Here is a 24,832-nt window from a genome sequence, read left to right as displayed (position 1 = left end):
TTGCCCAGAAAACTGGAGTCCAGTTTGGGGGCAGAGAACCATCTCTCTCTCTCTCTCTCTCTCTCTCTCTCTCTCTCTCTCTCTCTCTCTCTCTCTCTCTCTCTTCTCTTTATTACATTTGTACATCGCCCCAAACATTCGTCTCTGGGCAGTTAACAATAGCATAAAACAAGTTAAAATATATACAAAAACTTTAAACAATTTAACAATTTAAAAATCATCCACAAATTAAAACCTTGAAATTTTTAAGAACTGAAAAAGCTTGGGTGAAGACGTAGGTTTTCAATTTGCATAGCATTCCTTTTGCTATGTCAACCATTTTGTGAACTGTGGTGTTGTTGTTGACGAGTGGTCTATAAATATTTTTTAATAATAAAACTTACGGAAAACAAACACAATGATTAAATAAGAATTGCAGATATTTTCATATTTTGCAAACATTTGTTCAGCTAGTCTCGGGGAGGGGCAAAGGGCTGTGCAAAGAATGGAAGTGCCCCACCTTGCATCATTGGAAATCCTGCTCAACTCCATCTCCTCTGCCAGCTTGGGAGATTTTACCAGGCCCGGACACTGAAGCATGATTGCTTTCAACAAGGACATCAAATTCCCCACACACACTGAAATGTATAGCAACAAATCAAATGTCAAGCACAGATAGATGTAGTGGACAGTGTGGATTTCATTTAGACCTACTATACAATTTTAAAAAATAGATAAAAGGGACCTGAAGCCAAAGGAAAAAATGCTACCAGTGGATTGAACTTAGATTAGGTTTTTGAGAACCATTTTTTAAAATTCACCTACGACTGTGAAATAAATTTGCATTCTACAAAGTTGCCTTACTTTGCAAGGTTCTGATTTCCAAAAAAAGCAAGGTTCAGGATCCACCATGTGTGCATTCTGTGCTCTCCCTAGAGTTTCCTTTTCAGAAGATACCTCTCCTCCATCCAAAAGAGCTGGCTTCAAAAAGCCATTTGAAGGTTTGCCCCAACAGATTTTTACGGCGGAAATGTGGCCAGTGTTACCCCTCTCAATTTCCCCTTTGGGAAAAATTTAGGATGAAATGTCCCCATTCCACTTTTTCAACTGAGAAGTATTTTAAAGAGCAGTCTTGGGGGTTGAGGGCACCTCTAGAAAAGAACATAGTGAGCTTGTTCTCACAAGCAGCCAAGACCACGTTAAGGCAGCGAAACTCAGGCTTGGTTGCTGATAAGACCTGCCGGGAGGCATACGGCTCCCAGCTGCACCTCAGCGGCAAACCTGCCTGGGCACCCGCCTCTTAAACAAGGTTAAGGGAGTAAGTGCCAGCACCATCTGCCAGCACCGGTTGCTTTCAGCAGGCACTGAAGCACTGACTGGGGGCCCGCCCATCTCTGGGGGAATCCCCACAATGCACCTCACACTTGCACGGAGCATTGTGGGTTCTCAGGGGGCCAGGACGTGTACTCCCGGCCTCCATAGCTGAGCGCAGCAGGCATGCACCGCTGTTTGTCTGGGAGCACACCCAACAAGGAAACCTGGTCATCAGGGGCGGGGGGAAGGTGAGTTAAAAACAGCCTTCTCCCACATCCTCCGTGCCCGCTCTTGGTGATCATGAGAATCTCTCCAGTGATGCATTGCACAAGCTAACTCAGTAACTCCAGGCCAAATTCATCCTCAGAATGGTGGTGTTTTTGGTTAACCCATTCCTCGATCCAGGCCAGCTTTTGAATGGGGCTTTAGTTACTCATATTCCAGCCCTGGAGTAGAGGCGGGGCTAACAAACAGCCAGCAGCAAGAGCCTGGAAAGCAGTCTGCACTTGCCTCCCTGTACAGAATCTCTATTTCATTAAACTATTAATATTCCTGATTCCACTCCGCTGCCTTGTCCTTGCATGCCATTGGATTCTACAGGACCGCCAAGGCCCTGGCAAACGAGTCCATTGTTGCTGTCCTTGTACACATTTTGGAGTCACGCATCTCACCAAAGGCTTCTGTAAGCTCTCCATTGTTTGGAATTCGGATCCAGAATTCCTCCGTGCCCCTAGTCCTACCTCTGCTGACCAAACCGGCTCTTCTGAATGATTCTGAAAACTAGCTCCTGTTAGATCTGTACAGCTGTCAGGCAACAAGTCCTTTTCTAAGGTTTCAAACTGCATCTCCGAGCCTTACCTGGGCCTTCTGCACAAAAAGCAGATGCTCTACCACTGAGCTATAGCCCCATCTGCCCGTGTGGCTGGGATGACCATAGGCTTCTGCCTTTCTGGCATGCAGATCCCAGACAGTTCACAGTCCTGGCGCAGTGATTATTTGGGGGTTAAGAGATTAACACCTGATTCTGTGCTGGGCTGTGCCTATACATAAGACTAGGCTGTAACGATATTATTCGGCCACTTAAATAATACTCCTAAGAGGATATTGCATCCTTGTTTCCCTTGAAAAGATAATGTCTCTGAAATGCATGATGTTCCTTCATATATAAATTCTTAATTCTGCCAAATTGGTTTATTCTCAAAGTCCTCTCTCTCTCTCTCTCTCTCTCTCTCTCTCTCTCTCTCTCCCCCTGATTGAAATGTTACATGTACAGCCTCTGTTGCTCTGCATCCTGTTCCTTCTCTTCCTGCTTAGCATCTATCATACAGACATTATCTGGAATATATCCAGGCACGGATCATCGTCTTAATTTACACACTGCATCCACTATTTAATAAATGATATGGACCCTCAGTGGATGTAATTATGATAGAAAGTGTGTTGCGCTTTTTCAAAGGGATCATCCCACTCCCCCCTTCTTTCAGTGGCGGAATCAGATTCATCTTTCCTGTGTCAAGCAGACCCACTGATTCAAACATGTCAGTCTTTACCATTAATTACCTATTGCACACTATCCATTTTAGCATGTTTTTCTCTCCAGTATCACTGCAGAACGTGTTGCCTGGAGGCCAAACCTAGTCAAATGTTTACTCTGTAGTTCACGGGGACAAGGGCTTCTGGCTTTTTGACCGTGCCCCAAGTTTTTTAACATTTGAGATAAAAGACTTGTTCACACAACTGTTTGGGGGTGGGTAGGAGGCCAGGTGAGTTCCTACCCTGTTAGCATCATCCAAGCATCTGTTTGATCACAGATGGTGTTGGGATCATTGTTGAACCCGGCAGCTGCAAGCCCCGCCCATCCATGGAAAGCCCTCCAAGAGTGGGCAGGCCTTCCCAGCATGCTTTGTGCTTCCAGCAGACTGGAAAAGCTTCATGATGTCAGTAGCTGCACTCCCATTGGCCATGGAGGAGCAGGAAGCAGGCACAGCCCTGCCAAAGCTGCTCCTGCCTCAGGATCATAAAATGTGCTTTGCAAGCTAGCAAGTCCATTGATGGCAGCTGCTGTAGCCACAGCTCTAGGGGCGGAGCTATAACTGGGCGAGGCTATAATTGGGCAGACCTCCTGGGAGCCGCCTGGCTTCCCCCTGAGCTCCGGCTGGCCTCATTCCCAGCCAACTTTGTTGTCAGCTGAGTGGGTTTTTTGCCCACTTTCCAGAAGGCTTATGAGATCACCCAGCATTCCGTGTGTGTGTGTGTGTGTGTGTGTGTGTCCCATCAACTTGCAATGCCTGGACCAATATGAACCAAATCGGGTGCAGCTGTAGGGACACAGAGGGACATTTCAATGGCGTAGTTTGTGATGATGTCATCCACCCTAAATCAGGATGGTGGATGCATAAACATTTGAGGCCCAAGTTTGCTAACTTGTGGACCATCTCATCTGTTTGAGCCATATTTGGTACAGTTGTAGTGAGTGACACACAGGGACACCTCAGTGGCGTGATTTGTGACAATATCATTCACTCCAAGTTAGTGGACACGTGAACATTTGAGGCACAATTGAACCAAATTTGCTAGAGTTGCAGGGACACATATGGATGGCTCAAGGGCATAGTTCGTGATTATGTCATCCACCCCAGTTCAAGATGGCAGATGAATAAATGTTTGAGGTGCAAGTGGGCTCACTTGTGAACTGCCTAACTTGTGGATGATATGGACGAAATTTAGTCCAGTTGTAAAGGTAAAGTGTGCCGTCGAGTCAGTGTCGACTCCTGGTGACCACAAAGCCCTGTGGTTGTCTTTGGCAGAATACAGGAGGGGTTTACCATTGCCATCTCCCACACAGTATGAGGTGATGCCTGTCAGCATCTTCCTATATCGCTGCTGCCTGATATAGGTGTTTCCCATAGCCTGGGAAACAAACCCGCGGGGATTTGAACCGGCAACCTCTGGCTTGCTAGTCAAGTCATTTCCCTACTGCGCTATTAAGTGGCTCACTATTCCAGTTGTAGGGATAGTGAAAAGAAAGTGGGCAGATTAGTTCTTACCAGAACACTTTGTTTGTTCTCTCCCTTTGCCGGGGTAGAGAACAAAGAAAACAATGAGACAAAGAGAAAAATGAAGCCGGCTGGGAAATGAACTTTGGAGAGCCGCGCAGACCCTTCTGTCACATGCAGAGGGCGTGGCTAGTGAACGCAAAGGGCCACCAGGGAGAGGGGCAAGCATGAGCCCACCCTCCCCTAGTGACACTCCTGCACAGCTCTCTATGGTTTCTCTGCAGGGGAGGGTGTACCAGGTGCCAGGGGCTTAGCAGAAGAGGTCTGAGAGCCCTCACAATTACAGGAGCCAGAATAGATGAGCTCTCTCCTCTCCTAGGCCCTTGGCTAAAAGCTGAGTACAAAAGGTAAGATTCCGGCCAGGAGCAGCCTGGGGTGGAGGAAAATGTGTGAGTTCTGGCAACTATGCACATCAGGGTAAACTGCCTCCTACACCGATTCCGATGTTGTGTAAAGCCGCCTAAAGTCTTCTTGGTAACACAGGATGCAGATCGACGTCTCCAGCCTCCTGAAACGGCTTCTGATACTGCCAACATTGTTGGAACGGTTTGGAAACATTGGCCACAATCCAGAGCATATTCTGAATTTTCTTTTTTTAAGGGACACATTAATTTATGCAAACACTGTATTGGGTGAGGTTTGTGAGTGTGTTATCTGGCTAACTGTTAAGAGAGGCACAAGCATTGTGACATGGTTGCATAATGATGTATCAGTTTCAACCTGTACGATAAAATGAACAGGCAGAACCTCTTGAAAAATCAAACTTTAAACAGGAAACTAAAATGCTTATTTATGTGTCCCTTTTTCTCTAATGAAACAAGGCTCCTGGGGTCATAATATATAATTAGCTTTCATACTGACGTCGGAAAAAATATAACAGTAAAACAATCCATCACAAAAACTAGGCATTCTTAAGATATCAGAGAATAACTACTAAAACAGAACAGTTTACAAAGATCAGAATCTAAGCTGGTCTTGTGGTAGCAAGCATGACTTGTCCCCATAGCTAAGCAGGGTCTGCCCTGGTTGCATCTGAATGGGAGACTTGATGTGTGAGCACTGGAAGATATTCCCCTCAGGGGATGGAGCTGCTCTGGGAAGAACAGAAGGTTCCATGTTCCCTCCCTGGCGGCATCTCCAGGATAGGGCTGAGAGAGATTCCTGCCTGCAACCTTGGAGAAGCCGCTGCCAGTCTCTGAAGACAATACTGAGCTAGATAGACCAATGGTCTGACTCAGTATATGGCAGCTCCCTATGTTCCTAATATTTGAAGTTTGGGGCAGGATCCAGACTAAGTCCTATTGCAATTCATGGCTGTTAATAATCCAGATTTAAGTTGGGGATGGGGCCATAGAGCACCTGGGGGATAGAACACCTGCTCTGCATACAGAAGGTCCCAGGTTCATTTCCTGGCAACTCCAGGTAGGTTTAGGAGATGGTCTTATGGGAGGAGAGCTGGTCTTGTGGCAGCAAGCATGGACTGTCCACTTTGCTAAGCAGGGACCTCCCTTTTTGCATTTGAATGGGAGACTACATATGTGAGCACTGTAAGATGTTTCCCTCAGAGGACGAGAAACTTCCCTCTGGGAAGAGTATCTGCATGCTTGCATGCAGAAGATTGCAGGTTTCCTCCATGGCATCTCCAAGGGAGGGTGGAGAGAGACTCCTGCCTGCAAATTTGGAGAAGCCACTGCCAGTCTGTGTCGACACTACTGAGCTAGATGGACCAAGGGTCTGGCTCTGTAGAAGGGAGCTTCCTAGATTCCTATGAATGTCCTTCATGTCCTGTTTCTCTTTTTGCTTCCTGTTTCCAGCTTCTGATCCCCGTCTCCACGGTCAGTGACTCATGAGGAGACGGAGACACAGGCTTGCTGCTTTTCCTTCCTGGCCAACTCTATAGAAGGGGTGTGCACATAACTGGCTGGTCCAGTTTGCGTCTGAAATGGACTCGAACTGGACTGGGCCAGCTCGGTCTGGCACCCCCTCACACACCCCTGGTACAGTCCAATCTGGGGGGTGGGGGTTGCAAGCTTTTAATTTTTTAAGTTTATTTTTTTCAAACTTACCCCCACCGGGGCAGTTGTCTGAGGCAGCGGGGGAGGGGGTCCACAGAGGCTCCCCTTCCCCCTGCTGGCCTACTTTATTTCTTTGGCTGGTTTTTGGCCTTTCCTCCTGGTGCGGTGGCCATTTTGGAGGCCCCCATGCCTGCACAATGGGCCTCTGAGTGGCCTGGCCTGACCCAGAAGAATGGCCCAATAGCCGATTTTTTTACTAAGGGAGGCTGGTGGTTGGAGGGGGGAAACCTCCATGGACACACACACCCTGCCGCTGCCTCAGACCACTCCCCCGGATGGGGTATGTTTTGGGGGGAAATTAATTTTTAAAAAGAAAAGAAAGCTCACGAACCCCCCGAAATCTCCAGCGGGTTTTGGTCTGGGATTGGACCAAAAGTTTTTTTTTTAAGTCTTCTGAACTGAATATCTGATTTGTGCTCATTGATCTAGTTATGCAGGATTTGGGGGATGCAGCTATTTAAGGCTATGCAGATCTAGGCAGAGTCTGAGGTATACTCTATTCCAGTCAATGTGAATTTGAGACAGTCAGTGTACTGTGCTTCAAAGGAAATTTGGTCCGGGGTTGGACCAAACCGGGGGTGGTTCCGTTCGACCCTGAACAGTCGAACCAAACTAGTTTACACATCTGTACTCTATAGTTCCACTGAGCTGTATTCACTTGAAACAAAATCTGAAGCACTTGTCACCAAGCAAAGTTTGCCACATGGTGTTTTCTTGCCTCCATAATGGACTCCAGAAGAAAGGAGAGTAATTTATTATTGCTAGCATTAGCATTTACTTTATTCCTTGTGATAAATTATGGGTCCAGGAGGAAAAATTCATTCATCACATACCTTCGATTTTCCAAGTAGACGTCTTCCTCCTTTGAATCACTTCTCTCCACTGAGGAGTACAACTGTTGATGCTGAATCCCAGTGGGGGAGACGGGGCTAGTAACTTGGGTGGTCTGGCAAACAGTAGGCAGGATGCTGATCAACAGAAACCAGGTGGGCAGCAGATAAGCCAAAGGTTAGTTGCCTGGTGGCAGGGAGGAAGAACATGGTGGCCTACTCAGTGACAATTGGGTCTGAGACAAAAGCTCAAGCAAGGTGACAAAACTGGGAGCTTTATATCAGAGAGAGGCATGAGATGGTTTCACCTGATTGGTCCTTGGTGTCACCTGATTTTCCCAAGCAAGGAGGATGCATTGCAGGATGATTGTGTAAGGGTATTTAAGAGAGTGCCGCCTTCTTCGTGAACTCCACTACCTATTAAGATCATTGAGGGAGATCTGATTGCCACTACCCCGGCCCGCTTAGTGGTGATCCAAAACCAGGCCAGAAGGGCGCCAAGATGTTTCCTCCTTCCATTCATGGTTCTTTGGCTTGAAGCCAAAGATTCCATATTCATTGTTGCCAGCGGGTCATCCTGGCAACAATGTACTCATCAACCCTACCTGGAGATACTCAGGACTGAACGTGGAACCTTCTGCATTCAGAACATGATGCTTTCAAGAGATGATGCCACAAAGTGGGACCTCCCCAGACATTTTAAAGCCTAGGAGAACTCAAACTTCCATGTGGAGGAGAAAGACCTTTCATTCTAGAAAGTTTTTTTTAAAAAATCTTCTGATCTGAATATCTGATTTGTGCTCATTGATCTAGTTATGCAGGATCTGGGGAATGCAGCTGTTTCAGGCTATGCAGATATAGCCAGATTCTGAGGTATACTGTATTCCAGTCAATGTGAATTTGGGACAGTCAATGTACTGTGCTTCAGATTTATGATGGAAACGCTGACACAACCAACACAAATATAGCAGTGCTATTGAACGCCATTGTAATTATGCCACATTATATTAGAACATATGGTATAATTTAGCATGGCATAAATGCATCTTGCTTTGTCAATGCATTGCTCATCGTTTTTGCAAATTACAAATCTGTAATGGTAAAGGTAATTCATGGCTTAGCAATGGGATTAAAATGATGGAGCAGTTTCCTTTTTGCTCAGTCACTGATCTTTCAAATTGTTCTGTTTGATAGCATTTAATCACTTTTATTAGCCAAGTGCTTATCATAAAGAATGTTGAGTGTTTCTGTGCTGTTACCTTCATCTCCAATTAAGATACATTTTTCCTCTTGCCACTATCCCTTCCATGTCAACGAAGTATTACTGACTGTAATTGGAAATAAAGTTAATGAATTCCTGGCAGTGTCAATAACCCGGAGATAGATAGATAGATAGATAGATAGATAGATAGATAGATAGATAGATAGATAGATAGATAGATAGATAGATAGATAGGAAAGACAGACAGATACACACACACACACACACTTTAGCAATGTGAAACCTAATCAAATGCTTTTATTAACTATAAATAGGAAAGTTCTTGGATTAGCATTGTGCCACTTTTGGATTCGCATTGTGCCCTCATGCATAATAATTAGAGTGCTGGGTTTAGTTTGTGGACAATTGTATCTTGTCTAGTTAGGAACTTAGGGAGCTGCCGTATACCAAGTCAGACAATTGGTCACTCTAGCTCAGTATTGTTACACTGGCTGTTAGTGGCTCTCCAAGGTTTCAGAGTAGGGTCTTTCCCAACCCCCCAACCCCATATGGGACTTCCAGAGATTGAATTTGGGACCTTCTGCAAAGTAGATGCTCTACCACTGAGCTAACGTCCCATCCATTGTTGGTGTTTAGTTTTTATCCATCAAAAGAGAGAGTTCCGGAGGGTTAGACTAGTGGGAAATGCTTGAGATATAAGGAGAAAGGATCAGTTTCACTATTGGACAACAAGGAGATTGAGATGAAGGCGCCCTCTGATAGGAATGAACTTCATCCAATCGATGGACAACCTGTGCCTGCATATCAGGGTGGAGTATTCTCTCTCCCAAAAAGGAATCTAGGTTCTGTGCCAAGATAATCCAGATTGCACCAAGAACAGCTGAATTCTCTGAACTGTGCAAAATTCGGCCACTGGACCTTGCTTTGCTTAATTTTAATTTACATTTATATCCCACTCTTCCTCCAAGGAGCTCAGAGTGGTGTACATGATCATGTTTATCTTAACAAAAACCCTGTGAAGTAGGTTAGGCTGAGAGACATGTGACTGTCCAGAGTCACTCAGTGAGTTTCATGGCTTAATGGGGATTTGCACTCAGGTCTCCCTAGTCCTAGTCCAACACTCTAACCCAGGCCTGACCAATTTAGGCCTCCCAGCTGTTTTTGGACTACAACTCCCATAATCCCCAGACACAGTGGCCAATAGTCAGGGATTATGGGGGTTGTAGGCCGACATCTGCAGGAGGGCCGAAAATTGAGCAGGTCTGCTCTAACCACTACATTACACTGCTTCTATCTATCTATCTATCTATCTATCTATCTATCTATCTATCTATCACATTTATCTACTGCCTGGTATAAGTGGCACAGCGAGGAAATGCTTGAATAATAAGCAGAAGGTTGCCGGTTCGAATCCCCACTGGTACTATATCGGGCAGCAGCGATATAGGAAGATGCTGAAAGGCATCATCTCAGACTGCGCTGGAGGAGGCAATGGTCCACCCCTCCTGTATTCTACCAAAGAAAACCACAGGGCTCTCTGTGGGCGCCAGGAGTCGAAATTGACCTGATGGCACACTTCATCTTTACCTTACATAATCCAAGCTACAATACTAAAATAAAATAAAACACTTTCACAGAATAAAAACAATTAGAAACAATTCACAGAATAAAACAAAACAATTTCACAGAGTAAAACTAACAGTTTGAAATTAGTGTTAAAAGCCTGAGAAAACAGGTGTGCCTTAAGGATCTTTTAAAAAGCAGTCTTGAAAACCTATTTTGACAGACAGTGCATTCCAAGTCGGACTCCCTGGAAGAGAAAGCCCAACTGTGTCATCAACAGACGAGCTGGCGTCAACCATAACCGGGCCTCCCCAGATGATTTTAATAGGCGGCAGGGTTTATGACAAAGGAGGAACCAGCACTTTCTATTTCGCTCGGAAACATATATTTATGTTTCCATAAAAATATCCAGCATAATTCTTTTAAAACCGGTGTTATATGGTCCCTTTGGATTTTCCCAGAGACTAAACTGGCTGCCACATTCTGTACCAGTTGTAGTTTCCAGATAAAGGCAAAGCCCCACGTAGAGTGCATTACAGTAGTCAAGCCCAAAGTTTTCCAGCCTGCCTTCTGCTGCCCTGTGACTGGCAAGCCTTCTCTGTCATCCACTCTGCAGTCATTGGTCCTAATGGCAAAGGTAGCGAGCTCACCTGGCACAAACCAGAGGTTCATGAAGAGTGTGTGTTCAGACATAACATGTACTTCAGTACTTGGTCTGGCAAGCCAACTTCAAATCTTGGTTCCATACCTAGGTTTGAGGCCTCAAGTGAACCTCAGGTTCTTTTTGTGGCCTGGGTTCAGACAGCTGAGGAAGCATTTCACAATATCCTTAAGCTGTACGGGCTCCCAGTTTTAGATCATGCATTATCAAAAACCTAACGGGGAAGGAGGGGGAGTGATCATCTGTGAGGCAGGAGCTGGGTAGGACGACTTTGCCTCCTACCTTGTTAAAATGCTGAGTACGAGTGCTACAGTAGGTAGGACGGTGCCATCCTCCCCCACGCCTGTCTTGCAGACAGCCACTCCCCACACCTCCTTCCTAGGTTTTTTTTAGCACACAATCAAAAATCGGGAGTAAGCACAGGTCCCAGAGCTGGATAAGACATTTGTCCTATCCTCTTCACAATAGAGATGTACATTAAATTCGCCCAAATTCGATTCACATTTGAATCAAATTCAAATCACTTTGATTTGGAACCATTGGACAGAATGGATATGCATTCGAATTGATTCAAATTCACCTGAATGTGAACCGATTTGGGCAAATTCACCCAAATTTGATTCAATTTTATTCGAATTTGGGTGAATTTGAATAAATTTGAATGAATCTCTACTCTGTTCAGTGGTTCCAAATCGATTCAGATTTGAATTTAATTCGGGTGAATTTCGTGCATATCCCTAACAATAACATGAACTGCCTTACAGACAAGTTGGTTACCAACTTTACAAGAACGGTCTACATTATGTGTGAACCCACCCTATGCGTCGTCTGCTAATGATGCAGAAAGCCAGTGCGCTGTCTAGAGCACTGAAGGATTGCCTGCTGATTACTGAGTATTCTTCTCAACTTCCCACTTTGCAACTTTACCAGACATATTTATGTGTTTACTTATTTATTTCACTGGTTTATATCCTGCTCTGTCCCCTAGGTACAGAATCGCTCACAGCAGTTTTTCCAGATGTAAACGCTTCTGTCCCCAGTGTTCTCACGCCCTGAGGACTTGTGTGGTTTGAGGAAGAAAAGAGGACAAATGAAATTAGAATGATATTTCACAGGCTTAAAAGTGGGGGGAATTGCTCAGTCCACTCACTCAAAACCTATTTCTGTTGGGCTAGAAACTTGCTTTTTAAGAAAAGCTGGAAAGAAAAACTGAGAAGCTCAGGATGCTGAACTCTGTGCTTGACGAGTCTCATTGCTTTACATGCGTGGTAAATTTTGATAGAGACAACCCTGACATCCTTATTCCAGTTTTCGGTAACTTGTTTTTGGACTACAACTTCCATCAGCCCCAGACACAATGTCCAAAAGCTGAGGCTGATGGGAGTCGTAGTCCAAAAACAATGTTACCCAAGACTAGTTTTTCCTTTGGAAAATAATTTCACCACGTAATTTCACCATAGCAAGATACTAGGTTGGCAAAAACCCTGCTCTCTAGGGTCCTTAACATGATGGTTAATCCAGCCCTGCCCAGCTTCCGTAGGAGAGATGGGTGTACTTCTGATCAGTGGTCATGTGGAGGGGAGCGTGATTATATGGGTGGTGGCTACTGGGTAGGACATGCACGCCCTACCTAGATTCTGTCCCCAGCTTTTTACCAAAGGAGGAGGAAAAGTCATTCTACCCAGCTGCTGCCTTGCACACGATCACTCTCCTCACCTTCTGTCTTAATGTTTGCAAGCACATGACTGAAAATTAGATGTGCGTGTGGCATGCAAACGAGCCTGTTGTGTGTGAGCCTCCTTGAACCAGTATTGCTTTAATCTCCTTGAGAGTAGGGATTCTTGTGATCCTGTGCGAATGAAGACAGACCAGTTGCAGAATGCCTCCTCAAACCTCCTCTCCACATACCTTTTAACTCTCTCTTTTGCACACTGCTTTTCAGGTGGAAGTGAATCCTCATGGGATAAGGAGAAACTTCAGTCGCCCATCACAACAGGATCCCATCACGGAGTTAGCCATGCAACCCTGTCAGGACAGCCGAGTCTGGGTAGTGCCCATCCTCTCAGTCCTCTGCAGCAGAATCATCTGCTCACTAACAGTATGTATACTGGCCTGGAAGCACCAATATATGTCATTAAGGTCATTCCCACCACCATAACGGGCAGGGAGGGAGGGCAGGGTGGGAGTCATGGTTGAACCTACCTTCCCCCCAGACAAGCAAGGAGTTCCTCTTTGGCATGCTGGCACACGCCCATATGAGTCCCAGCCTCCAGGAATCCCATAATGCACACAATGAGTGTGGTGCATTGGTGGATTCACGGCGCTCTAGGCACCCAACCAACTCTGTGTGTGCTTGGGCTCATGCAGGCCGAACACATACACACAATCCCAAATCTGGGGTTGAGGGCATGCTCATATCCTCTAACCCCAGTTAAGGACCAGGGTTAAAAATCGGGCTAGAGGGGGCGGAACCCCCGAATCGGTAGTGATCCCGATACTCCACACGAGCAGCCTATCCCAGGCTGGGCTGCTCATGTAAATAACCGTATTGCTCTGTATTGAGTCAGATCACTGGTCCATCTGCCTCAGTATTACCCATACCAGGGCCACACAGCTTTGGGCCTCTTGTGGATGTTGGCCTGCAGTTCCCATCATCCCTGCCTATTTGGCACTGTGGCTGAGAGTGTTGGGAGTTGTAGTCCAGAAATATCTGGAGGGCCGAAGTTGTACTGCCCTGGTCTGTCCTGCCTGGCAGTGGCTCTCCAGGGTTTTGGACAGGAGTATTTTTCAGTAGGCCTGTGTAAACAGGCAAATATTAGATTCAGATTTTGTATTCTGAACACGTACCATTTGATTTGGTGCTTCGGATTCCCCCAAGATTAGGATTTGGTGATTGAGAAGGAAACATGTAGAGCTCACTTTATGAAGAGCTCTCTTGAACTCAAGTTACAATCCTGCATACATTTATTGTAATTTATGGTCATTTATGTCCCATTGATTTGCTGCAAAACAATATAAAGACAACTTTCATTTCTGTAATACTGTATTTTCTCTCAAGCCAGCTCAGAAATAGTAAACTTTAGAAGAAAACCTTTCTTAACCTTTTTATGTTCTTAAGGAATGTTGAACCATCATTATTTTTATGTAAAATACTTCTTCTTTTCTTGCATCTTCCAAGGACAGTACTCTGCAAGACTAGGGTGCAGCATGGCTTGATGGAAAGGAATGGGATATTTTGCCATAATAACTCAGTGTCCCTGGTAGTGGCTATGTTGGTTCCGCGGAATGAGAAACATAGAATTGGCAACAATGACCTTTTCTTGGAACGGCCAGATTTTTAAAGCCAGATTTGCAGTTATAAGGGATTCTTTGGTAATTCCACCAAGCTTGGTGGTTCAACATCATTGAAACATACAGCCTTCTTTCTCTTAGGGACGCACAAAAGAATATATTGTCTGGACAGAAGGAAAAGAATGTAGATGAGTTGCAAGTTAGAATGACAAGGAGAACAAGAAGACAGTTGTGAATGATGACAGTGACTGAATGCGTGAGAAATGAGATCTGCATTGTAATCTTTTAATTTGTGTTTTGTTCACAGCTTAAAGATAAGCTTTGCCACTAACTAGAAAATATATACGTGTATTTTTAATACCTTGATCAGCATTCTCGCTGTTAGTTGAGTGTTATATATTTAGGTGGCCATATTGAATCAGTTGTAATGGTTCTTACCACAATCCTGTCTCTAGTTCTGTATATAATTACAGCTCTCTTGGCTTACTGAATTTCAAGAGTCAGCCTGTGTACGCTCTTGATTTTTGTTTTGTTTTGTTTTATGTCCTTTAAGAGCGGATTAGGCAGATCTGTATCATTTGATAACTCTGCAGATTCAACACATGTAATGTCTTTCTTTCTGAACCTTGCCGGTTACTTTTCTATCATTTTTTTAAAAAATTGTTGATTACTCAGCCACCTTCCGCAAGACCATTCAAGGGTGTATTGAATATCGGGCATTATGTCTGATTTGTGAGCGTGAGATGCGTTTCCTTCACATCCCCTTTTCTCCCAAACACTTGATGTATTGTGCCTTAAAACTGATGATGTGCTGTTAAATGCCGTTTGTAGTTTGCATTTCGTTTGCATGTCAATTGGACTTTAAGTAGGCACGCAAACTCGGGGTGGACAGATGGCGTCTGGGCGTGTTGAAACTCCGCGGAGTATGAGGAAAGATTACGCGTATCTGCGGGGGCTTCACTGATGGAACAAAGACGTATGTCTGTGTGCGCTTGGCGGGTGGGGGCGGGTGTGTGTGTGCTGGGACAGGTTAAAGAAAAGAGGCAATGCCACAGGCATTGTTCTGTAACCCACCGTGGTGTATTATTTATTTAGATTCATACCCAGCCCTCTCTCCTGAGGGACCTAGAGCAGATAACATTTAATCAGATTAGGAAAACATGGTGCTGGAGGGAGACAGTCTAAACATGGTCAGTGAGGAACATTTGAGTAAAATGCACCTCTCTCGTCCACTACGTTCTTGCTTTTTAAAAAAAATTCTTAGATTACTGTTGATCTGGTGTGGGGAGGCAAGGAACAGCATGCCCCCTTGCTAGGAAGCAATGGGGAAGGGACCTTCCAACAGTTCATCAGAAGCCGCTAATGGAAGACATTCTGGACTAAGTTGCTCATGAGTAAAGTAAAGTGTGCCATTGAGACGGTGTTGACTCCTGGTGCCCACAGAGCCCTGTGGTTTTTTTGGGTAGAATACAGGAGGGGTGACCATTGCCTCCTCCCGCACAGTAGGAGATGATGCCTTTCAGCATCTTTCTATCTCACTGCTGCCCGATATAAAAGTTTTACACCAGCAGGGATTCGAACTGGCAACCTCTGGCTTGGTACTCAAGTCATTTCCAGAGCCAGCGTGGTGTAGTGGCTAGAGTGCTGGACTAGGATCGGGGAGATCCGAGTTCAAATCTCCACTCAGCCATGATACTAGCTGGGTGACTCTGGGCCAGTCACTTCTCTCTGCCGAACCTACTTCACAGGGTTGTTGTGAGGGGAAGCGTAAGTATGTAGTACACCACTCTGGGCTCCTTGGAGGAAGAGCGGGCTATAAAATTTAAAATAAATAAATAAATAGGTGGCTTACTGAGTAGTCCCATTGAAATCAATAGGGTAATTTATTTAAAGGTAAAGTGTGCCGTCAAGTAGATTTCGACTTCTGGCACCCACAGAGCCCTGTGGTTTTCTTTTGGTAAAATACAGGAGGGGTTTACCATTGCCTCCTCCCTCACAGTATGAGATGATGGCTTTCAGCATCTTCTTATATCGCTGCTGCCTGAAATAGTACCAGTGGGGATTCGAACCGGCAACCTTCTGCTTGTTATTCAAGCATTTCCCTGCTGCATAATTGTCATGGCTAAATTGGGGAGGAGAGCTGGTCTTGAGGTAGCAAGAATGTATTAGCCCCTTTGCTAAGCAGGGTCTATCCTGGTTTGCATTTGGATGGGTGACAACATGTGAGAGCTGTCTGCTGTGAGATATTCCCCATAAGGGATAGAATGATAGCTGCTTGTATCTCCAGGCAGGACTGGGAAAGACTACTGCCTGAAACACTGGAGAAGCTGCTGCCAGTCAGTGTAGACAATACTGAACAAGATGGACTCTGCTTAAGACAGCTTCCTATATTCCTAAACCCAACAAGACCACATAAGAAGGTCAAAGCCAATGATCTATTTGGACTTGGATCAAAAGCACTTTGAAAAAATAATGTCTTGATTGGATCTAGTTAGATTTTTTTAAAAAAAAATGTGGGCCTTTTGGGACGGGGAATCATCTTATTTATTATTTATTTATCTCTCTATGTAAATCGCTTTGTTGAAAAGTGGCATGTAAAGATATTAGTAGTGGTAGTGGTAGTAATTCATCTAGTTAAATTCCCCAGATATGGACAGATGAAACAGGACTACAGATGAAATCTACTTATTAGGCAATTGAAAGAAGGACTGTTAACAAGTATTGTAGAAAAACAGAAATTCTTGATTAACTTCTGGAACTGAAATTTACAAGTTAACAAGCAACAGTATTGTTTTTGCTTTTGTCAATGTTTTATCACAGTGGAGTCTTGTATAGTTAAAAACAATTAATTAAATTTACTTAATTTGTATAGTTGCAGAATTCCACTTTCCTTTAGGAGAAACTTTTTAAAAAAGAAAAGAAATGCAGATGATAAGCAAATGGCTGTTTTTGATTGAAACAGGTTATTAATTCCATTGAACATTCACTGAGTAGAAGAAAGTACTGCATTGAGACAAAATGTTAACTGGCCCTTTCCCCCCCCCCCTATTTTTTCAGGGATAGATCTGCCGTTCATGATGATGCCCCATCCGCTTCTTCCAGTTGGCCTACCTCCTGCTTCTGTGGCCATGGCAATGAATCAAATGAACCACCTCAACACCATAGCCAACATGGCAGCAGCAGCTCAGATGCACAGCCCTCTTTCCAGAGCTGGCGCTTCGGTTATCAAGGTAAGGCTCAACACCGAGTTATTCCGAATCAGTGGAACTGCATGGTACGGCTCTTGCTGGACTGCACCACTTTGGTGAGAGCGGGGTTGCAGGCTTCTATTTTTCCTCCTGCAAATAAAGAAAAACTAGCACAGAAAAGGGTTCTAACCTAGCTTTCTCCCTATCACGTTGATCTCTCTTGGGGCAGGAAGGATTGGGGAGTGGTTTATTCCCAGGCAAGCTGGTCATGTTCTCTAAGTAGACTATATTGCCCAGAAAAATAGAAAGAGAGAGAGTTCTCCTGTTTGGGGATCTGAGGGGAACTGCATATATGGACATCCCCACACCTGTATCAGTGTAGAAGAACCTCATTACTTGTGAGTGTTCTGTTCCTCACCTACTGCCGTGGGTAACAGAACCACGAGTAACAAGGCATTACAGCTATGGGGAAAGTGGGGTTAGGTTCCAAGGTGGAGGGGGAATTTTTTTTAAAAAAAAAAATGGCCCAGTACTTACTGTGGCATGCTCCACAGGTCCCCCATGTGCCCAGGAATGCCCCCCAAAGATGAAATCCTGTGAAAAACTGTGGGGGAAAGACTAATTTTGTGGAGAAATACATTTATATCCTGCTCTTCCTCCAAGGAGCCCAGAACGATGTACTACATACTTAAGTTTCTCTTTCACAACAACCCTGTGAAGTAGGCTAGGCTGAGAGAGAAGTGACTGGCCCAGAGTCACCCAGCTAGTATTATGGCTGAATGGGGATTTGAACTTGGGTCTCCCCGGTCCTAGTCCAGCACTCTAACACTACACCATGCTGGCTCCTTTAGACAAAATGGAAGGCGGAAGTTACTTCCGTGGTCACTTCCAGCCCTCTAGGAACCGTGGACACGTGGTTTATAACCCTATAGTATCCGGATACTGGAAACAGGTGTCTATTAGACACCCCACAGCTATGCAGAACCGCAAATAGCGATTCTGTGAATAACAAGGTTCTCCTGTAATGGCCAAACAAACAAACCATGGTTCTTTTGAGTCACATGAAAAATGATGGACACAACTGAAGAGGATACCATGAATGGCACCCTGATCATCCCAAGGTACCGCACTGACTTGAAGGCTGGGTCTGCCGTAGTAACAGAGTTCTCTGTGGAGATATCCTGGTAAATATTCATCCAGGACTTGCCGACTGATATATAGGGAGCTCCCCACATCTACCCAATCAGTCTATGGCAGGGGTTTCCAATCCTGGGTCTCCAGATATTGTTGGACTACAACTCCATCATCCCCAGACCTTGGCCATTGTGGGAGATGTCGTCCAAGAACATTGGGGGACCCAAGGTTGGGAACCCCCATCTATAAGATGGAGCCTGTAAAATAGATCAGCTTTATTAGTCCGTGTTTGGAAGCTGAGAGGTAGTAGCTTACTTGAACACTAATAAGTACATGGCAAAGTCAATGTTTGCCTCAATAGTTCCTAACTCACAGCTCATTACATTCTGATGAGATTATTTAAGGAGGTTAAAGGAAAAAAAGAATTGCACATGGTGAATGATAGCCCTGTATCCTAATACCATATTTACCAGAATCCAATACAATGTTTTTTCAAAGTAATTTGACATTAGAAATCAGGGGGTCATCAGAGTCCTCTTCCTTTCAAGTAAATGCAGGTATAACTCTATTTACCGCTATTTTTTTAAGGAGGTAATCTTAAATTTGGAGTCCTCTTCCTTTCAAGTAAATGCAGGTATAACTCTATTCACCGCTATTTTTTAAGGAGGTCATCTTAAATTCGGAGTCATCTGGTAAATATAGTAAGTTGTAAGTATGTCGGTCATCTGATTAAATCAATGTTAATTTAATTAATAGTATGAGCATTAGTTGAGAAGTTGACCAATTAATCAAGTCCGCACAAGTTTGCATATGACGGAAAAGCAATTGTTCTAAAGAAAAAAAAGCATTTATTTGTCCTCAAATGATGGATGCCTGTAATAAGACAACAGATAACTTAGAAGAGACTGTCTCTTTTGTGTGTAATTCTACAGGAATTGCCTCTTTTGAGACTGCACTTGCAATTTACATTTTTTAATAAGCAGCTGAACTAAAAACACTTCAAGCGTTTTAAAAATTTGCTGCCCACCTTTTTAGCTGAAGAGTGTGCTGAATTAATCTAATCCGGGGTGGTCAGCCTGGGGAGGGACTACAATGCCCATCATCCCCAGCTGCAAAATTGTTGCGATGGGGATTGTAGTCCAACAGCTGGCTAGCCTCAGGCTAGCCACTTCTGGCAATCAATCAGCTCAGTCTTGCAGGGCAGCCCAAGGATTATTGGCACCCCATGCAAAGCCTGACTTTGGTGCCTCCCCCCCCCATGTGAGTGGCCAGGTGCCACCCGTCATCCAGGTGGGTAGGTATGCAGATGGGCAGTCCCCAACGTCCGAGCAAGCGAGCGGGAGGACGGTCTCCTTCACCTGCCCGGCCACCCACTTGCTATCCTCATTGCTCGGCTGCTTTCACCTGCCGATTCCAGCTGCTTCTGGGCAGCTGGTCTGCTACATAATGACATTGCCGTGCAACACGCCAATGTGATTATAACGTGCCTGCCTGGAAGCAGCCAGTAGTGGCAGGGGAGGCAGGTGAAAAGAGCAGGGCAATGCGACTGGCCGCCCTCCTCCTCATTTGCTCAGACCAAGAGGACTGGCTGCCCATCTTCTCACCCACCCAGATGATCTCTGTTCTGCAACATATTTGCCCTTGTACCGTGTTTCCCCGAAAATAAGACAGTGTCTTATATTAATTTTAGCCCCAAAAAATGCACTAGGGCAATTAGCAGTACATCAGAAATTACTGCTAGGTCTTACTTTTGGGGTAGGTCTTACTTTCGGGGGAACAGGGTAGATCACGAGAGATTGAAACAGTTGGCCACATTCTTCTTCATTGTGATTTTTATTATGATTTGTGCCATAAACTAATTTCGCACATGTGAAAGGGTCTTCCAGGTTGATCTAACAAATTTTATGTTTGGTTCTTTAGCAATATTTCCTACAATGTAGCTAAAATTTGTATTTTAGCCTCTCGATCATGTCATGTAATTGGAGTTCTTCCCTAAAAGGGAAGTATTTTGGAAAACTCTTACATTTCCCGGGTTGCTGTATCTATTGTAGGACTTTCCCCGCCTTGTATGAATACCGGCCAGTAGGGATGTGCGAATCGATTTGGGTACAAATTGATCTGTACTCAAATCTAGCTGATTCGGGTGATTCAGAGACAGAACAAATCACCCCTGTGGTCCATTGGCTAGATTTGGGACCAGATCAAATCATGCCAGATTCAATTCAAATCGATGTGAGATTTGGATTCCTCCTATGGAATCTCCCCAGATTCCCAGCTTTTATTATATTAAAAAGCTAAGCTCTAGCCCGTGTAGAAGTGGAGTTATGGAGCAAAACAAATCAGGGGTGATTCAATTCGGGCACAAATCAAATTTAAAAAATAGATTTGTGCACATCCCTACCGGCCAATGACCGTAATAAAGATTTGATTTGGTTTGAGGAGAGCAAGTGGGTGGCTGGGCAAGTAGCAGGGATGGGGAGTATCCGCTTGGTTGCCCACCCGCTTGAATGATGGAGGTGCATACGCCTGTCCATGTGTGTGGGGAGGCACCTACATGGGTGAAGGGGGCAGGAGTGCAAAAGCATACCCCACAGGCTGCCCCCAAGATGGTCACCTAGGCCTGTCTAGCAGGCGGGCCGGGCCTACATTTGGCTTGCCAGCCGGCATATGATTCAGGCTGTTGGCGCCTGTGACCAAATGCAGATCTCCATCTTAGCTCAGTAATGTCTTACACCTAAATTCCACTCTGAGTGCTCTGAATCGGGGACATTCCTCCCTTTTGTTACTTAATGGGGACTGTTACTTACTTTTGTTATTCTGGGGACTGGGCTATCCAGCTACAGGCCTAAGCCCTTTTTCACAACAGGTAACCGGTTCAAACTGGACCCACCTTTAGACATGTAAGTACAGACCCATACAAGAGGAGGAACCTCCATTGGGGAGGGAAAATCTCAACCCTGGATTGGCCTAAGACCAGCCTTGCATCAGAGAAGTACTGAAGCGATTCTCACGACCGCCAAAACGGGGCCTAAGGGAGCCTCGCCCGCTTTTTGGCGGCCATGTGCTGCAACGGGAGCCACGCGGCTCCTGGGAGCTAGCCCTCTTAATTACCCCTCCCCTTAGCCCAGGTTAGCAGAGCGAGCACTCCACTAACCCGTGTTGCCGGATTGTGTGCCGCCATGGTGCGGCTCCACACCATGGTGACACATGAGTAGACCCCCGCTGAGAGGCTGCAAGCAGCCTCCCGGGCTCAGAGGTCTCTCAAGGATGCCCCACATGCTCATGTGGGGCATCCTGGAACTTCCAATGGCCATGTAGCCCCTGATCCCTGCAGCCCCCACCAGCTCCGTGACGGAGCTGGCAGTCGTGTGGGCAGCCGATCTGGCCATCCGGGGCCCTGCGGGCAATCTGCAGGGAGAGCAGGCTCAGCCTCATTCTCACCGATTGTGGGACTCGCCTCACTGACCCTTTCCGTTGGATCCCAGTTATCTATTGTTGGAAGAGTAGGAAAGCCTTCTCCCTCTTTGCACCTCTCACTGTTTGGTGCCCTCGGCGACCACCTCGTTTGCCTAGTAGATGGTTCGACCCTGCCATCTTGCCACCCAAGTTCCAACCTAGAGCCCCGCTGGCCTGCCTCAGAGAAGTCTTGGGATGAAGTTGTCCCGTTCTCCTCTTATAGATCACATTTGCCATTTAGAACCCAGCCGCCTCGCTCTCCCCCTTGCGCCCCTCCCCCGGCTCCAAAATGTGCCTGCTCAGCAAAGTTAACATTTAGTACTCTGGAAAGAAATGTCATAACTATGAAATTTGATTTCTTCTTGACAAGAACACTATAAATTAGACAGAGCCGCGGTGACCAGGTTTCGAACCTCTTCCTTGCCATCTATAATCTGCCCTAATGTGATTAGCAGCCCTTCCTCGCACTTCTATAGTTAAGACTCTGTCAGAAACTCCATTATAAATTCCTGCCTTCAGGGATTTACAGCTCCGCTGAGAAAACTTTCTCTCTTTCTGAAACTTGGCTTGCCATGAGTCATCCCCGGGATCAGAATTTTAAGCAAAATGTCAGCACTCTCTGTTCGGCAGGGTTTGTTTTTAAGAAGTACTAAAAGAACAGAGCGAGTGTTAGGTTGACCTCTGGTTTCTTTCTAAGGCCTGTACCCCTGATTCAGAAGACAGACACTCCCCAGGCTCCTCCATAGGGACATAGGAAGCTGCCATATACTGAGTCAGACCATTGATCCATCTAGCTCAGTACTGTCTACACAGACTGGCAGCGGCTTCTCCAAGGGTGCAGGCACTGCAGGAGTCTCTCCCAGCCCTATCTTGGAGATGCCCAGGAGGGCACGTAGAACCTTCTGCATGCAAGCAGGCAGGTGCTCTTCCTAGAGAGACTCCATCCCCTAATGGGAATATATCACAGTGCTCACACATGTCTCCCATCCAAATGCAAACCAGGGTGGACCTTGCGTAGCAAAGCGGACAATTCATGCTTGCTACCAGAAGACCAGCTCTCCTCTCCTTCCAGTGAACTCTCAAGCACATGGGCTAACCTTGCAGCATAAGGGAGCCTATGCGTGCCATGGATGGAAAGGGAGATTTGCTGCCTCCAGGAACGTTAACTATTGTGCATCACTTAAATAATTTCCCAATGCAATTAGAGTTTCCCCTTCTCTGAATGTTTTTAAGAAGGACCTGAAAACATACCTGTTTCGCCAGGCTTGTAGTTTATAGTTTTAAAGCTTTGGGTTTTAGAGTTTTAATCTATATATTTTTTAATTGTGTTAATGTGTTAATGGTTTTTAGACAGGGTCGTTCTTGTATGGGGTGGTATAGAAATGTACTAAAATGCATACATAAGAGGGCAATTCACATGAACCAAGGAACCAGGCAAATCTTCAGCCCACGTGCCTGCGGTTAGCAGGCACTTATTTATTTATTTATAACTTATTTCTTTATGTTTTCTGTATAAACCGCTTTGGGAATTATAGTTGAAAAGCAGGATAAAAATAGTAATACTAGTAGTAGTTAAGGCAGCGTGAGGTGACCGCCCACCCCACCCATACGAGCCACTCCTCCCCCCTGCCCCACCCCATTCCGTACAGGCTGCTCCTGGCATGCAGAAGGTCCCAGGTTCCATCCCTGGCAGCATCTCCAGGCAGGGCAGGGGAGGGAAGACTCCGACCTGAAATCTTGGAGGGCTGCTGCCAGTCGGTGCCGCCTGACTTCAGTCCCCCAGCTGTTGTTAGACTACAGCTTCCATCATCCTCAGCCACAGTGAGTCATGGATTATGGGAGTTGTAGTCCAACATCTTCTGCTGGAGGGCCAAAGTTTTGCCGCCCTACTTTAGATAAGACTGAGCTGATGGACCAGTGGTCTGGCTAGTATAAGGCCACTTCCTATGTTCCTAGACCAGGCCTGCTCAACTTCAGCCCTCCTGCAGATGTTGGCCTACAACTCCCATAATCCCTGGCTATTGTTCCCTGTGGCTGGGGCTTATGGGAGTTGTAGTCCAAAAACAGCTATGGGGGGGGGCCTAAGTTGAGCAGGCCTGTCCTAGACGCTTGCATGGGGCTGGGAAAGGGAGTACATGTTCCCAGGGCTTTGGGGTGTCACAAAGAGCCTGGCGCTAACCGAGGGTCCATGTGTTGTCTGATCACAAAGCACAAGGGTAATTTGGTGAAGTGTCTCGCTGGAAGAACCAATCTGCCCTGTGGTTTTTTCCCCCTCTTTAATGGTGTAAGAGCTATTTTGGATTGTGAATCCACATGCTTTCCTTCCAAAGCAACCTGGGAATATTGTTTGACCAATCACCACTTATCCTTTTGTTATGCTCCAAATCCTTTCGCTGTTGGCTCAGCCATTCGCATTTGTAGTTAATAACAAATATACCCTAATGTGGACTGGAAATCACATTAAGGTCATTAGGCCTGGGAACATCACTTAATCAGCCCAACGCAGCATCAAACAAGGAATGTTTTCATAGCAGAGAGGAGATTGCAGAGCGCTACAAAAAGTCTTAATTAGTTTGAAGAAAGCAAATGGGGAATTTTGCTCTGTGAGGGAAGAGAACAATAAGATGGTTGGGCAGTGCATTTAAAAGAACCAGAAGGCTGTGGTTCCCCCCCCCCTTCCAAATATATGCTTAGCTTATGTTTGCTATAGGACAGGGGTAGGCAAACTTGGATCTCTGCTGTTGAACTACAACTCCCATCACTCCCAGCTACAATTTATTATGTCTGGGAATGATGAGAGTCGTAGTTCAACAGCTGGAGAGCCAGCGCTTCCTACCCCTGCTATAAAAATGGGCAATCCTGAAATCTCTGAGGAGTTTGTCAAGCCCCCATCAAGTTTTGAATTCGATCATTTAAGAATGCAGTGTATGTCATCTCTAAAAGTACACAGAGAGTAGGGGTGTGCATGGAACCATCCGTGGAGGTTTGGTTTGAATTTGAACCAATCTTCGAGGAAGTGGGCAGTGGTGAGGCGAGAAGGCACCTTACCGCCAGTGGTGGACC

The 24,832-nt window shown here is 45.5% G+C and overlaps 1 protein-coding gene across 11 annotated transcripts in view; it reads left to right on the top strand.

Annotated features, from left to right (window-relative positions):
* DACH2 (dachshund family transcription factor 2) overlaps positions 1-24,832 on the top strand; it is a 421,855-nt gene that overhangs the window by 297,537 nt on the left and 99,486 nt on the right. For 9 of the 11 annotated variants that reach the window (XM_053274108.1, XM_053274104.1, XM_053274114.1 and 6 more), the window contains 2 exons: positions 12,643-12,798; positions 17,049-17,221. In XM_053274108.1, the coding sequence (XP_053130083.1) occupies positions 12,643-12,798; positions 17,049-17,221 (329 nt within the window). The remainder of the gene's footprint in view (positions 1-12,642; positions 12,799-17,048; positions 17,222-24,832) is intronic. The other 2 variants (XM_053274112.1, XM_053274115.1) reach the window with 1 other exon arrangement.

Source organism: Hemicordylus capensis, chromosome 11 (assembly GCF_027244095.1).
Source record: "Hemicordylus capensis ecotype Gifberg chromosome 11, rHemCap1.1.pri, whole genome shotgun sequence".
Taxonomy (NCBI): domain Eukaryota; kingdom Metazoa; phylum Chordata; class Lepidosauria; order Squamata; family Cordylidae; genus Hemicordylus; species Hemicordylus capensis.
Note: the sequence above shows the minus strand (reverse complement) of the source record. Positions and strands in the feature narration are given on the sequence as shown.